General features: G+C 49.5%; 5 protein-coding genes across 5 annotated transcripts; 4 read left to right on the top strand and 1 right to left on the bottom strand.

Moving 5' to 3' along the window:
• Positions 1–356: 356 nt before the first annotated feature.
• On the top strand, positions 357–689 carry N7446_000858 (uncharacterized protein; the record flags this gene model as incomplete). Its single annotated transcript, XM_058509625.1, has 1 exon — positions 357–689. One exon carries the CDS (start codon positions 357–359, stop codon positions 687–689), a length of 333 nt encoding a protein of 110 aa, XP_058378604.1.
• Positions 690–1667: 978 nt separating this feature from the next.
• On the bottom strand, positions 1668–5620 carry N7446_000857 (uncharacterized protein). The gene is made up of 2 exons (XM_058509624.1): positions 5340–5620; positions 1668–5258 (listed from the first exon to the last, which is right to left on the bottom strand). Exons 1-2 carry the CDS (start codon positions 5355–5357, stop codon positions 2136–2138), a joined length of 3141 nt encoding a protein of 1046 aa, XP_058378603.1. The 5' UTR covers positions 5358–5620; the 3' UTR covers positions 1668–2135.
• Positions 5621–8713: 3093 nt separating this feature from the next.
• N7446_000856 (putative AAA family ATPase GCN20) lies at positions 8714–11443 on the top strand (the record flags this gene model as incomplete). Its single annotated transcript, XM_058509623.1, has 8 exons — positions 8714–8869; positions 8923–9648; positions 9700–9780; positions 9834–10137; positions 10187–10360; positions 10408–10494; positions 10544–11012; positions 11069–11443. The coding sequence occupies 8 exons, from the start codon at positions 8714–8716 to the stop codon at positions 11418–11420; spliced, it is 2349 nt and encodes a 782-aa protein (XP_058378602.1). The 3' UTR covers positions 11421–11443.
• Positions 11444–11905: 462 nt separating this feature from the next.
• Positions 11906–13703, top strand: N7446_000855 (putative MFS myo-inositol transporter; the record flags this gene model as incomplete). Its single annotated transcript, XM_058509622.1, has 3 exons — positions 11906–12096; positions 12179–12475; positions 12563–13703. The coding sequence occupies 3 exons, from the start codon at positions 11906–11908 to the stop codon at positions 13701–13703; spliced, it is 1629 nt and encodes a 542-aa protein (XP_058378601.1).
• A 352-nt stretch (positions 13704–14055) lies between these two features.
• N7446_000854 (uncharacterized protein) lies at positions 14056–15626 on the top strand (the record flags this gene model as incomplete). The annotated part of the gene is made up of 5 exons (XM_058509621.1): positions 14056–14181; positions 14236–14652; positions 14712–15012; positions 15073–15173; positions 15231–15626. 5 exons carry the CDS (start codon positions 14056–14058, stop codon positions 15624–15626), a joined length of 1341 nt encoding a protein of 446 aa, XP_058378600.1.
• Positions 15627–15838: the final 212 nt, after the last annotated feature.

The raw sequence follows: 15838 nt of genomic DNA, 5'->3' as shown, positions 1-15838 counted from the left end.
AGCTAATAAATCAGAATGCCTAGATTCCATTCTATGTCTGGTGAGCTTCGTTATATATGAACTTTCTCCAATGACATCTGAGGATCTGTCTTGGCGGATAAAGCCATATTTGTCTTCAAAACCAATGGTATATATATATCCTGGCGAGTACAATGACAGCACGTCTTTCCGTTGGAACCGCAAAATCTCTCTCGGCGTTGTTTCTTTTATCAATATATTATACTATAAAACACGTATAGTTCAGCTTCCATGTGAGGACATTGGAACTATCAAGGTGAGATATACGTAATTACCACCTCTCCTCAATCTCATCAGTTGGATCATCAAATTCATCATCTCACGATGTAATTGACTGGATGACCCGTGTCCAGACGGCACAAACCCAGCGCGATGCCGGCCTAGAACGACACCCAACGGCCCTTAGTCGAATTGCAACCCAGCACAGCCAACATAATGCAACAGTAGGCGCTGGGCTCAACCCCGAGTTAACCTTAATGATCCATTTCACAGAGCCAATCGTGCTATGTCTCAGCATCTACATGGCATTTCTCTATGGCCTGCTATACCTCTTCCTAACGGCGTACCCCATCGTATTCCAAAGAATCCACGGCTTTGAAAAGGGTGTCAGTGGTCTTCCATACCTGGGTCTTATCATTGGAGAGTTCATTGGCGGGTTTTGCATTCTCTGAGTACAGCCCTGGTATAATCGAAAATTGGACGGTAACTACAGCATCCCGATCCCTGAGTGGCGTCTACCACCTGCAATACTAGGGAGTGTGGCTTTTTCTGGGGGGGGGGTTTGTTTTGGTTTGGTTGGTCTGGATTCACGGCTCAATTCACTGGATTGTACCGACGGCATCTGGGGTCTTGACCGGATCTGGTCTATTCTGTATCTTCCTCCAAGCGTTGAACTGTATTGCGGATGCATACCTTCTATTGTGAGTATTCTCTTCTTGAGTATACTTGTTAGCATGTTAGATCACGACTCAAAGTTGCTTCTACTAGTGCTGCCTCTGCATTAGCTGCAAATAACATCTTGCGGTCTTCAGCTGGTGCAGGCTTTGCTCTCTTCGCAACCTACATGGTGAGTAGAGAAACCAGAGACCGGAGTGAACATCACTGATATTAAGGACAGTTCAAAGGACTAGGTGTCAATTGGGCTGGGACCCTGCTCGGCTGTGTAGCACGGCTCTGATTCAAATTCCTATACTGTTATATCTCTATGGCCACCGGATTCGAGCGAAGAGCAAGTTCGCAACGCAGACTATGTGATGACAACGAAGGCTCATACCAATGAAGAGATAGCGTAAGCTTGGGAATTAATATAGCTGCAAGCTTACAGTTTTCTCGAAGCAACCAAGCGAAAAAAGGCGAAACAAAGGATGCAGCGAGTAGAACCGATGAATCGGGGACACAATCCTGTTAGAGTACACTTCTCTCAGTACATGGGCGGCATTGGTGTATATAACTTCTTCCATTGGTTAGGCAGGATATTGAGACTGTTGAGCATCTGCTTGACCTTCATATACTGTAATCCTAACCAAAGCGTGTTTTGTACTATCCGTTCACCTTCACTGTGCGTAGATGAGAGACAGTCCGGTTACTTTCAAGGCTACCTTGCGGAAATTTGGATATTAAACTTTTTTTTCTTTCATTGTTGCATTAGACTATAGTGCAAATGCATAAGAAGACTTCTGTCCCCAGTTAGTTTAATCATCACATGGTTGGGTTCAGGGCTTTTCATCTAGTATGGGCCTTCGTGTGAAAACGTAATCAGTGCAGGTCCGCCTTAACAAGGAATCCTCCGTGATTAATACAGCACAATTAAAAGATATGAGCTGCGCAAATATGAGACATGATTGAAAGGAATGAGAAGACCGAACAAAAATGGAAAGGTCGTGAGCCCCGGGGTTTGGGACAGACTCGGATGTGTGGGCTACACACAGGGTAATTGAAATATCAAGGAAAAGGTGGTGGCAATGTACATTGGGGTGAGAGTTGTACATGAGAAAAGGAAAAGGAAAGCCATGGCACTTTTGAACACATCGCGTGAAAGAGACGAGGTTCTCCGAGGGTATGCAAAGGGGCGAGATCAACGGTGAACCACCGAGATATTAAAAGAATAAAGGAGATGCTCATGCAAATGATCTTCGGGTCGTTTCATCTGATGCTGGGGAATCGTGGAGAGATATGGTGACAGGAGAGAAAAAGAAATCAGAGAAATTATTACAAGTCGGCGAGAGCAGCTTCAAAGCTGGCAAGGTCGTCGTGAGATGGTTTGTCGAAGATGCGTCGAAACGGGGGTCTTGTGGAAAAACGTTCTGGGGGCTGGTTGAAACTCCCTCTGCCTTGCGAATGACTTCCTTCAGCGCACGCGTCACAACACCAGCTCGAACCACCAAATCTTTCAACGAAGACGTGTCGAATGGCAGTTTCTGAGCACGCGGTGCAATCTCTAGAGATTTATCACCAGGCTGCAGGATATCAAGCACAGATTGAGACTTGAGCGAGTCTTTGGCAAGCGGAGTGAGAGGCGAGCGAGTTTCACGCTCACGCTGCGGTACATCGTTCCATGAGACTTCGCTGTTACGCTTGGAAGATGCATGGAGACCTTCATCTTCTGATTCGTCGAAGCTAAATGTGAGAGATGAAGGAGATCCTGGAGGTGAGCGATGCTCTTCTTCGTCATCAATAGTAGCAAGGTTCACAATCCCCTCTGCTTCTTTCCACAATTCACTGGAAGGTCCGCCGACGAGATCCAAGACATTTGCCTGGTGCCGGAGACGCTTCAATTCTTCCACGAGCAGCGTCAATTCCTGGACCTGTCCGAATTGACCGCGAAGACTGGCTTGGCGTTCCAGAATGGCTTTCGGAACAGTCATGCTTTGACGAATAGTCTCTGGTTCAGAGACCTGAGTGCTTTCGGCCGTGGGTGTATCCTCGGATTCGTCGAAATCGAAATCGCTATCCCAGTCTTCGCTGACGCCTTTACTGCCCAAGCCCCAGGTGCCGAACTTCCCAGATGTTTGACGTGAGTCACTGGTGGGAATGTCACTCACAACGGGGACACTCTGACTGCGAAGGTGGACGGTGGAAGGTGCTTTCCGGCAAACAGCACGACTGCTTCTATCAACAACATTTGCTTGCTTCCCATGCATGGTTCTGGGACGCGTTTCGGAGTCCGACGTTTCACGATCAGGACGTGACTGTTCAGACCAGTCGAAGATGTTTGTCTTTTTGTTCACATCTGAGTTGGGCCCGTCTACCATCGATCCGAAGCCCTTGACCGAAGTCAGGCCAGAGTCGGGATGTTCGGCGAATTTGGACAACGCAAGCGACAAAGGCGACTGAACCGTGCTGCCTGATTCGCCAGGCAATGCCCCAATCATACTGAGGGCGTCTTCATCCGGCGCATCGGCCAAAACTGACGAGTTGTCAACCATTGGGACCTGAGTCAAAGGGGGAGAGGCCAGAAATGAATCAGTAAAAAGTTGAGGATCCCGTTCCAAAGACCTCGCGGCGAAAGAACCCCGCGGCAGAAGAGTCTCTAAGGTCGTGACTTCTTCATTAGCCAAACTCGTGCCTGCTTTGTCAAACATCGTCTCAATTCGAAGGCCCTTCAGTCCGCTGCTTGTTGTTTCGCGTGTGCGGACTGAGTCCCAATAATCACTCATGATGTCGGTTTCATAATCATCGCATGATGTAAACACCCTGGTATCATCGGAACCGATTATGGTGGAAGATGGGTCTGACCCTGAAATTGAGAAACCCTTGGGACGACGGCGGAGAGAGTAAGGCTGGCCATTTGGACGAGATGCCCGCTGCCAGGCAGAAAGTGCCACTGCATCCGAGGTTACTGGATCCAAGCCGGACCGTGATCCCAAGCCAATGTTGTAGTCTTGAGAGACTGATCGTGGCACAACTTGAGAACGTCTTTCCAAAGCTGAAAGAGCCCCTCCGGGCTGCGAAACAGGATGTGGGCGACGGAAGACATTCGGATCGGTGATATTACGACGTTGCTCGGGGTCCGGGGTTGGGACGGCGACAATCCTCTCCGACTTGGACAGTTCTGACCGAGGGATGGAAAACGTGCGCCCTTTCACACGCTTCAGAGAACCGCCCCTGGGTCGTCCCAGAACCGGAACGCCAGAGCCGGTGACGGTGTTGGCAATGACGGTCTGCTTTTGTTCAGCATCATTAACAGAGTACGAGTGCCTGTGATTGGGATTCTCCGCTGGCTCGAGAACGAGTTCAGGAGCAAGCTCCGGGGCGGCTGCCTGAAATGGGTTGCGGAATTCGATCGGGGTATTAGGCAATGACTGATCCTCTCGGGGCACAGCAGTGTTGATGGCGACATCAGAGGCGAGAATCAATACCGGAAGAGCGCTCTGATCAGACGTAATCTGGCGAACACTTTGAACTTTCGGGGTGATTGATGTTGAGAACCTGCGCGAGAGTCTCTCGGCCAACTTACCAGCCCCGGGAAAGAAAAATGACGCCCATTGTTTCTTCTTATCAAGCTCGAATTCCTCGATCGCTGGTGATTCAACAGGAAGATTCTTGGGGAAGCAATATTCGAAATCTGAAGCCAAAGGAAGGCGCATCGACTCTGATCTCTGGTGACTCGTGGCTGGCCTGCGCAGCGCAGATGGCGAAGACCCGGAGATGGTCTGCGATCCAAGTGGATGTGTGTTGGTGTGCTGCGATGCCGGACGCTTCACCAACTTGTTCGGGGGCCTTCGCTGACTCGGCGGGCAAGGAAAGATTGGGCTTGCTGATCCATTGAACGACGGAGTGACTGGGCTACTCGCGGTCGGGCTCTCGGTCTGGAACGAGGCCATTGACAAGCGCCGCAGCCAACCAGTGGATGGTCGCCGGACGTGGCCAGCTTGCGAGTCTGTTGATTCATTTTCCGGAATTTGCAGTGGAGGCGCTGTGAAAGTTTGACCCCGACGACGACGTCTTACAGCGCTGAAGGACAAGGATGCCCGCCGAAGATCTGGTTGATATTGGTTCCCATACGCGCTATCTGCCAAACTTTGTTCCTTTTCAGCCCGCCACTCGGCTGCCACACTTGTCCGTGGTGGTAAAGCTGTCTTCGGACGAGCATCAATGGACGTCTTTGCGGTATGTTGAGGGAGGAGAGGGTGATCTTGAGAGAGGGTCTTGCGCCGGAAGAGACTCGGCTTCTGACTTCGTTCTGCGCGCCCGAGCGCGAGGCCGGTGGGTGCTATACCGACAGTGCTTAACGCACATAACTAAGCGTCATTGTCAGTGAACATGTCTTGCAAGGACCGGAGTGGTGACCAGTAATCCCGGATTGATCAACCCTGGCTTACCGTTGATACGTAATCCATCTTCAGAGGGCGCGGAAGAGAGTGACAAGCACCCCGACACTCAGCTCCAGATCGAACAACTTTGCGAATGACATTCCAGTAGAATGCGCATATGAGGGGAAGCTAACGAGCGAGATAGGGAGGAGTGTTACTGCGGTCGGCTGGAAATCCCTCAACTAGGCCGCGATGAGCGGAACAATCGAAAAACAAAAACGACCATCGACCCAGGCAAAAAAAAGACGTTAGGCCCAGCTCCTTCAAAGGAGAGAGAAAGAAGAAAGGAGCGATGCGATGGGGGGGGAAAGAACCATGGGACGGAAAACAACAACAAAACTCGGGGATTATCAGCTCCCGCCCTGGACTCACGCTAGGAGAGATCAATAACTTCCCCCTCCTTGAACCCTTGAGCAATTCAAATATCCTGCTACTTAATTCTTGTTCTTAATTCTTTTTGAAACAGACGAGTGCACAGTGCAGAGTGCAGTTCCCCTGATTAGACTTCAATTGACCTACTCCGTCTACGTCTACGTCTTGAGTACGGCTACATGTACGCCAATCTGCATGGAAATACCCCGGCGAAAGCACACCAAACAGTACTAGCCCACCATGCGGGTGTTATTGCAAATGCAAAGATTAGGATGCTGGCCTGTCATCCCTTGCGGCTCACATCGCATTGGCGTCATAGTCCAGACTTTTTTCGAGGAAACGGCGAAGTCCGTGAAGCGCCGCCAGTGGCTCAGCGAGCTGGGAAATGGAGAGCCCAAAAAGCCATGCGATCCAGAATTCCCCACACATCTGGTTTCGGCTGGCTAGGATCGCTTCTTCGGCCCCCTAGCCTGACTAGCTTAGATCGCAAGGGCCCCGGGGCCGATCGGTGTCCACTGGTTTCCTGCCATGAACTCTTGCCCGAGGCAGAACCATGGCTCACGCGTTCAAAGGATGTTCAGGAGCTATACTTTATGTGGGAGGTCGCCCTCAAACTGTCTGCCCAAGGGCCATTGAACAAAGTTTTCTCGGTCCACTTCGCTGGCTTCTGGATGATACAGTTGATCAGTCCAAAAGAAGCGAGATGAGCGAGATGCAAGGTCTCTCTCAGCAAGCTTATATGACTTCAACGTTGTCCATGGTGATGCAAAGTGCTTTATGTTTACGACCTGCGCCCCGGAACTGATTTTCGATCCAAATTGACCTGTTCGCTTCGCAAATTAAGCCAGAAATAGCTCTGAGAATCAGCTCCAGGTTTGATTGTTTGATATCGTCATGCCACTCCACTTCGCAAATGAAAATGGAAAACTCGTGGGTCGCCCACCGGCCAGAATCGGTTCTTACTGCCGGATCTGTGCCGCTTCTTGTTGCGGGTACGTGGCACTTTACTGTCATGGCGTGTCAAATGAGAGCTGAGAGTGGGGAAATCCTCGTGTTTCATCTTTCAAAAGCTGTTTTAATTTTTTTCTCCTTTTCCGAGCTCAATCTTTCCAGCGATCAGGCCGACACTCCGAAGCCCTGAGCCAAACCTTGTCGCTCGCTTGACAGATCGACATACCCTATCATTCGGGAAGGTCAATTTGGCGCTACAGGGATTGGTCTCCTCGGCTTAGCTTCGGCCACGTCGAATCTCTCTGGAGTGCAAATGCCAAATTACCTGTGGACCTATGGATTTCAATGCTCAGATCTATTCTTGCTCAGGATTACACCCCAAGCGGCTCGAAAATAAATCTGCCAATATCCGTTATACCGGTCTCAACTGTGTCATACATGCAGGTCAGCACTTGATGATCTTTGAATGCTCTGGGCGAATGATTGGCTTGTCGCCGCTTGACGGGCTATTCCCAAAATATAGACCCAAACAAAGATCGTCACTTTGGCTTTGGGGCTCAACTCTCGGCCTTTAGGATGCAGGCAACTCGTGCTCCAATGCCTGCAAGGATTTTGTGATGAGTATCCTGCATACCTGGCGGTCGAGGCGGTTAAATGTCACCCTGACAGGTTCGCGTGCTGGATTTCACTACCGTTGCACTCGTTCGATCTCGTTGTCCGTTCTTTTCATTATGCTAATCACATGCAATCGCTCCGACATGAAACTACATGTACTTATGAAACACTCTGCATGCTTCAACAAGTGTCTAACCTAGGTGAGGGTTTCACTAGGGTCTAGTTGATGAGTATACTGGAGTGGCAGGCCACACTTTCCATTTTGCGGCCGCCCGTTTTGATATATTGTCTTCGGCTGCAGCTGGATTGTCTTTGAGTAAGGGAGGAGAGCGGTCAGCTCTGCATGCTCCACCTCACCTTTCCAAGGTAAGATCATGCTCACCGTCTCAAAACCTGACACTGCTCTACAATCAATGATCAGGGAGACGGAGAAGCTGCGACCAAATGGTACGCGACAATATGTCCTTTGTCGTCCAAGGGCTTCCTCTCCAGGGACTTACTTAATCTTAAGTTGTGTGATATCGGGTGATTTGGCCCCTGTTTCCTGCAGATGTGTAGAGCACAAACACCCACATGTGATTCAAAACTTGACTGCCTGTCCACCACCTTGTTTTGTTGACTTGGACTCTGTTGAAAGGAGGTCATTGTGGTTTAATTACGGAAATTGAACACCATTGAAGAAAAGCTAAACTATGATCAAGTTCGTTTCGATTCTGAAATTGATGAGTCCTTAAAGATCGATCCATTGGCCCATTCAACATGATGGCTCGGGGAGGCCAGCACTCAGAAGCCATTGATCTCACAAAAAGCGGTCTTCCGGGACTGAGATGTAATTTCTACATACCAAGATAAGTGGTCTCAGGATTCACCATACGATTGTACCCAAACAGCGGATTAGGAATACACAATACACATATTGGAGTCGACAATTCCAGATATCTTACATTGCGCCTCTAAGGATGATCGCTAACCACTCAGATATTGACAACTAGAAATGTCAGAAGGGTATTCAATCTCTATGCATTTCGCTGATTAAATTTGCGGAATGCGTCGGGAAGTTAACCAAGTAGTCAAACACTGTTCTAGGTGCCTTCACCTACCTTGGGACATGCCAATTCTAAAGTAGCATAGCTGTCATGCTGTTGGACGTGCCTTTGACACTCTGTTAGTTCGTTCGCCTTGCTGGCTTGATGTTCTTTTCTTACTATTTCCATGCTTTCATGCCTCCTATATGGCCTTCTCATGTCACAATGTACCGATAATGTCAATCACACACCTATTAGATATGAAATGTACTATAAATCAGACAAGAGCCCCTCTAGCTCAGTACGAAACAAATAATAAACTCGAGACTGTAAGAGAAGCTCGACATCAATACATGAAAATTATAGATCGAGCCTCACGTGATCTTATCGATAACCCACATCCAAAAAGCCCACTCTATCATGGGGACCTCACTACAAGAAATCCACGCTCGACTTGTACTAGAGGTCCCAGGTTACCGCCGGAGTGAGCCACATTCACCTGAACCTGAAACCATGGAGTCTCAAATCCAGGCGCAAATTCCTGGTATCGACCATGTCGTCTCCGAATACGCTGTGGTATGTATTTGCATGCGCGACGGTAGATGTGAATGAAGCTGACCGTTTGATAGGGCTACCTGACTCATGCCGCAAACCTTTACGTCGAAGATACCAGCGGCCAATCCCCATTGTCAGAAGCTGCCGAAGCCGTTACCGAGCTTCTGGTCTCCGCTTCTGGCGATTTCTCCCCGCAAAACTACGAGACGATTGGCAACTTAGTCGCGAAGTTCATCACGGGCCTCAGCTCCGCTGATGGCGTTGACGCCGAGCAGAGACAAATGCCATTCAGGGCTAAGAAGCTGGACCAGGCCATCAATGTTGGCGCACAGCGGAACATGTCCTCGACCCTGGGATTGACTGGAAACACTGTCGACCTGGAATCAGCCAATGCTAGAAAGGTCGAGTCCAAGGTGGACAAGAAAAAGCTCGAGAAGGCCGAACGTAAGATTCGTGCCAAGCAGGACAAGAAGCAGATGAAGAACGTTACCTACGAGTCCTCCCGCTTGCTCAACCAGCCGGATGAGACTATGTCATACGAGGAGTTCTTCATGGCTGTCAACCCTCTTCAACTGGGCTCTGACTCCCAGGCCAAGAGCAAGGACATCAAGCTGGACAACATCGATATCTCCATCAGTGGCCTGCGTATCCTGACGGATGCTGCCTTTACACTCGCCTACGGTCGTCGTTATGGTCTTGTTGGCCAGAACGGTATCGGTAAATCTACACTTTTGCGCGCTTTAAGTCGCAGAGAAATCCCCATTCCCACTCACGTTTCAATTCTTCACGTCGAGCAAGAGGTATATCTGATTCAATCTCCTTGCGTTTGCTGTTACTAACTGTCTACATAGATTACTGGTGATGATACGCCAGCTTTGCAGGCAGTCCTGGATGCTGATGTGTGGCGGAAGCACCTCCTCGGAGAGCAAGCGGTTAGTGAACCCCCAATACATTATTACAATACATTTACTAATTGACATCACAGAAAATCTCTAAACAATTGGCTGAGCTCGAAGAAGAGAGATCCTCGATGGCAGATACCTCCCAGGATGCTGCTAGACTTGACGAACAACGTGAAGGCTTGGATATCACTTTGAGTGACATTTACAGCAAACTTTCTGAAATGGAATCGGACAAGGCCGAGTCCCGTGCGGCTAGTATCTTGGCTGGTCTAGGTTTCTCCCAAGAACGCCAGCAATACCCAACCAAAACCTTCTCTGGAGGTTGGAGAATGCGTCTGTCCCTGGCGCGAGCACTTTTCTGCGAGCCCGATTTGCTCTTGCTGGACGGTATATTTTACTGCCTCTATTGAACGAGTAGCCTACTGACTGTCCATAGAACCGTCGAACATGTTGGATGTTCCGTCTATTACTTTCCTTTCAAATTACCTCCAGGGATACCCCAGCACAGTCCTTGTGGTCTCTCACGATCGTGCATTCTTGAACGAAGTCGCTACGGATATTATTCACCAACACTCCGAGAGACTGGACTACTACAGGGGTGCTAACTTCGGTAAGTAATACTAGATCGAGGCATCTGAAACTTCTAACATTTCATAGAATCCTTCTACGCAACCAAGGAGGAGCGTCGGAAGACCGCTAAGCGCGAATATGAGAAGCAAATGGCCGAGAGAGCACACTTGCAAGGTTTGTGACGTCGAGTGCTGTCATACGAGCTGTACTGACGACTTATCAGCGTTCATTGACAAATTCCGATACAATGCTGCGAAATCTTCCGAAGCCCAGTCAAGAATCAAGAAACTTGAGCGTATGCCAGTCCTTGAAGCTCCCGAAAGCGAATACACCGTCCACTTCGCATTCCCTGAGGTCGAGAAGCTCTCACCCCCTATTGTCCAGATGTCCGAAGTTTGCTTCGGTTACACCAAGGACAAACCTCTTCTCAAGAATGTCGATCTGGATGTCCAGCTTGACTCGCGTATTGGAATTGTCGGACCTAACGGTGCTGGTAAGACCACGGTGCTGAAGCTACTCACCAATCAGCTCGAACCAACAGCCGGTATTATCTCTACCAACTCAAGACTGCGCATTGGATTCTTTGCCCAGCATCACGTCGACGCTCTGGACATGACAACCAGTGCAGTAGGCTTCATGACTAAGACTTATCCCGGAAAGACAGACGAGGAGTACCGGAGACACCTGGGCGCGTAAGTCAACTCTTAACCCCTTTGCCCACATCCCACTCACTAATATGTTCTCATAGCTTTGGTATCACTGGTACAACTGGTCTTCAGCGCATGGGACTTCTGTCTGGAGGTCAGAAATCTCGTGTGGCCTTTGCTTGCCTGTCATTGACCAATCCTCACATTCTTGTTCTTGATGAACCTTCTAACCACTTGGATATTGAGGGTATGGATGCTCTGTCAGATGCGCTCCGCAAGTTCGAGGGAGGTGTTGTGATGGTTTCCCACGATGTGACCATGTTGCAGAATGTTTGCACCAGTCTCTGGGTCTGCGACGGTGGTACCGTGCACAAGTTTGACGGCACAGTCAATGCTTACAAGAAGAAGATCACTGAGCAGGCTGATGCTGCTGGTGTTGTGGCCAAGCACTAAGGGGAGATACATGTACAGTGCAGTAGTATCAAAAAAAAAATATGAATCCAATCTTCAACGGGCTACGCCAACATAGAACAGACAATTGTGTAACCAGTTTGTCGATTCTGTGCATGAGCTATATGCATGTACAGTCATAGCCTATAAGCCCTTTCCCACCACCACTCTTATACAATCTACATGGGTAACCCATATAACTAGAGGCACTCGAAAATGTGTAAAAAAGAGATAAAAAAGAGAAACCGAAGCAGAATAAAAACAGCGCATGAAATGGTATACTCCAAGGCTATTGCTTAGAGTCTTTCCAGTACTTCAGAAGTGTCACTGTATACACATTTATGATTCTATAGATGTCGGCATTCCGGAACCCGATTTCCGCCTTCTTATCGGCTTATCGTAGCCCCAGACGTCACTTGAAACATTGGACATTCCCCTGGTAGAATCCAGGAGCTGATTCTAGTTCTCTGGAAGTAAAGCCTTAGAATATGACAGGTGCAGATGAACTGGACAACTCTGGTCCCAACGCGCCCTTACTCGCCCCCGCCTACACTCCCGACCATGACCATGAAGACCGTGGCAACGAGGGCCTGGCTTCCGAGCTGGAATACTCAGGGGGCTGGTTCATATGGGCGTTGACCTTCTCAGCAGGAATTAGTGGGCTTCTCTTTGGATATGAGTATGCTCCCTACTCCGGCAGACGCCTTGTTACGGCTCCATTGTTCTACCGGATAGCGGCTAACAGTTGTTTGAACTTCCAGTACAGGAGTCATTTCCTCAACTTTGGTGACAGTCGGCACGGATCTCTCGGACCGATCATTGACAACACTCGACAAAAGCCTTATCACGTCATGTACGAGCCTGTTCGCATTAATAGCCAGTCCTTTCACCGGAGTACTGGCAGATAAGCTGGGCCGTCGGAAAGTTATACTTGGCGCAGATGCGTTGTTTGCCCTAGGGGCTTTGGTCCAGGCTTCCACAAGCCAGGTTTGGGGTATGATTCTTGGACGGAGTATTGTTGGCCTTGCGGTTGGGAGCGCAAGTGCGGTTACTCCATTGTAAGTCGACTGCAAGTCATGGATTAGGATGAAAGCCATACCATGCGATTGATCATGGAGCAAGATTGCTAATGGGGGAGCCTGCAGGTACATTTCTGAATTGGCACCATCGAACGCAAGAGGAAGACTTGTTACTATTCTCAGTCTGTTCATCACCGGCGGCCAGGTGGTAGCATACATAGTTGGCTGGCTTTTCACCAGTACAACCGGAGGCTGGCGCTGGATCGTGGGCCTCGGAGCATTACCGGCCTTCTTCCAGCTTGCCATTCTCGCTTTCCTACCCGAGACGCCTCGGTGGTTGGTTCAGGCCGGATTTGGTATCCGAGCGAAGGCCGTTCTAATCAAGATTTACCAAGATTGCCCTGGAGGTGACCGTGTGGTTGATCGAGTCTTGCACGATATCAATGGGGAGATTGATGAAGAGGCATCAGAGCTAGGACAGGGTAAATCTCGTGGCACCAAGCCGCAGTGGTTACACGATACCCTTGAAAGGGGCCAGCAGTTATTGCATGGGGGGAACAGGAGAGCATTAATCATTGCGATGATGCTTCAGGGAGTTCAACAACTGTGTGGCTTCAACAGTCTGATGTACTTCTCGGCGACCATCTTCTCGGCCCTATCGTTCTCCTCCCCGACCTTGGTGTCTCTTTCAGTGGCTGTGACAAACTTCATATTCACGCTTCTTGCATTTGCGCTGATTGATAAGATCGGACGCCGGCGAATCTTGCTTTATTCAATGCCAGTGATGACCGTTGCCCTGGTCATCTGCGCGCTGTCATTCTCTTCCCTGAAGGATGTATGGAATGACCAACCCCCAACGCGACGTGAAGGACCCCCCGATAGTGCCGGTTCTTTCTTGCCCCTTGCTATCCTGACCTGCCTTACCGTATACACTGCGGCTTATGCCTTCGGCCTCGGCAATGTTCCCTGGCAGCAGTCAGAATTGTTCCCTCTGAGCGTGCGCTCGCTGGGCTCATCGTTGGCCACTGCAACTAACTGGGGATCGAACTTTATCATTGGCCTTACCTTCTTACCCATGATGGAATGGATCTCACCCTCGTGGACTTTCCTTCTATATGCACTGGTCTGTGTAGCTGGATGGGTTGCAGTATGGGCAATTTACCCTGAGATGAGTGGACTTGGCCTTGAAGAAGTAAAAGGTCTTTTGTCAGAGGGCTGGGGAGTGAAGGAAAGCCTGCAAAGAAGGCGTGTCGCGCCTCGTGTATAAAGTATCTTCAAACTCGACTTGAATAGTATTGAGACATGAACGTACAATGCCGTATAATACACTTTCGCTTGGTCTTCGATTTGATCCCAAATTTGAGCTTCGATCAGATATTCGAGATTCGTTTTCTCTTAAAATTGCTCGTCTCAACGTTCAGGCTCTAAAACGAGGCAATTCAAACCGGACCTTTCCTCCTCACTTCATAAAAGAGCATTTGTTTGCCTCTTTTTTCTATCCTTCGCATTACGCGCGCTCGTTCGTCCGTCCATTGTCTTTCGTACGTATGCTGAATGACCCAAATACCGACCCAGACATCATCCCATGAACTATACTAACACGAGCATTAAATAGAACAATGACGTCCAACGTCCCTTTGTGCGAAAACGACCAAAGCGATAGGCAAACGACATCCGCTACACAGCCAGCTGCCACTCACAACCCTCCCGCTTCTGGAGGAAACATTCTTGGCCTTCCGAACGAGGTAAGTGCATCGCCTCATTGTACAGTATATCTTGCTAATCCATCGAACCAATAGATTGTTCAAGAAATCGCCAGCTTCCTCCCAACAGATCACGATGTCCTTCGATTCTCTCGGACATGCAGAGATATGTGGGCCAAAGTCTTCGCCCCGGAGTCAGTTGTCTGGCGAGCCCTATTCACCAGATGCTACGATGTTCCATCTGTCAAAGCCTCAAGCGAGCTCAGGCACGAGTATCAAACTCGTGCCATCGTTCTGAGGGCAAAGTTCAACTTTGCAGAAAAAGAAGACGATCGCCAGTATCTCTGCATGCAAGTTTTGAAAACGATGCTCGAGGAAGCGATCACCGTACATCTTGAACAAGACTGTCACTCCAAGACCCTGGACCGACTGTATGAGTCTCTCAAGTCTATGAACCTTCTCAAGTACCCACGGAAAGAAGACCCATCTGAGCTTTTCTTCGCCCTCCAGCTGGTATACTTTCCCGTTGTACATTATCAGGGAGCCTTTACTAAAATTGTTGTCCGGTATAGTGCTTGACTCCCCTTGCCCTTGACTCGACAGTCACACAGGCATGCCACCGTACCGACTACAACCTCGCTACCATTTACTCGTTCGCTGAAGAGTTGGGCGAGCCCTACATTGATCATGTTAATCTAGGCCTTGAGAAAGTGCTGCAAATGAGAAGCTTTTGGCAGCGTCACTTGCTGACCGCATCTGAGCTAACCTACAGCGAGGCCTTCGCATCTCTTCCAGCGTACATGAAGCCCCAGGTTCGAAAGCTCGACCCGGACGATGGCTGCAGACTGAGCACCTCGTGGCTGGGGGTTTATTGTGAGTAACAAATAGCCCCCAAGCATTTGATATATGCCAAAAACTGACCCCTTTAACTAGCTTGCTTGCACCCGCTACCCGAAACTCGGGAGGAATTTGAGCTACTCAACCGGCAAACATGCGCAGACTTGGAGACCCACGTCGATGTGATCGACGTTATGGTAAGTCAAATTCGACATCGTCACGATATTGTCAGATACCAGACTAAATTTGCCCAGACCCTCAAACTCAAGGTTAAACCCAATGCCGACGTTTTCTGGCCCCAGATCTGCAGAGAGATCATTCCCCTCGTTGGGCCTGAGATTCGCCGCGTGTACTTTGAGGGAAAGCAGAACATTCACGGCATCACTGATGAGGACAACACAATCTTTGGATTCACCGAGGATATCGACGTCACTTACGGGGAACTCAGTGGCTGGACCCGTATCTGCTTCACCATCTGGCAGGGCGACACCAGCGTCAATTATGCTGCATTTCGCACAGCAATGGCGGACGCTGAGTGGGTTCACTCCTACGAGGCCCTGATCATCCCCGGAGGAGGAGTGATGCTGGGGCGCTGGGTGGACACGAAGGACCAGACTGGCCGGGGCCCTTTTATTTTCTGGGACGTGTGATGTGCAATGTCGATTCGGTGCTGTTAAATCGAGGTGTCTCCCGCATATCGGCAGGGGCACACTGGAGAGGGGAACAACGGGCCAAAAAGAGAGAACGGAGAGAAGAGAGTTAGGTAGGACCATTGTACAGATCGTCGACAATTGCCTTTGAGATTTGAGTCTAGATTATCGGCTCTGTAGAACCGTTGCAACGTGAAGCAGCGTATCTTTTT

Source organism: Penicillium canescens, assembly GCF_028828765.1.
Source record: "Penicillium canescens strain IBT 15451 chromosome Unknown utg000001l_segment0_segment0, whole genome shotgun sequence".
NCBI lineage: Eukaryota > Fungi > Ascomycota > Eurotiomycetes > Eurotiales > Aspergillaceae > Penicillium > Penicillium canescens.
This window is presented reverse-complemented; position numbering and strand designations above follow the sequence as displayed.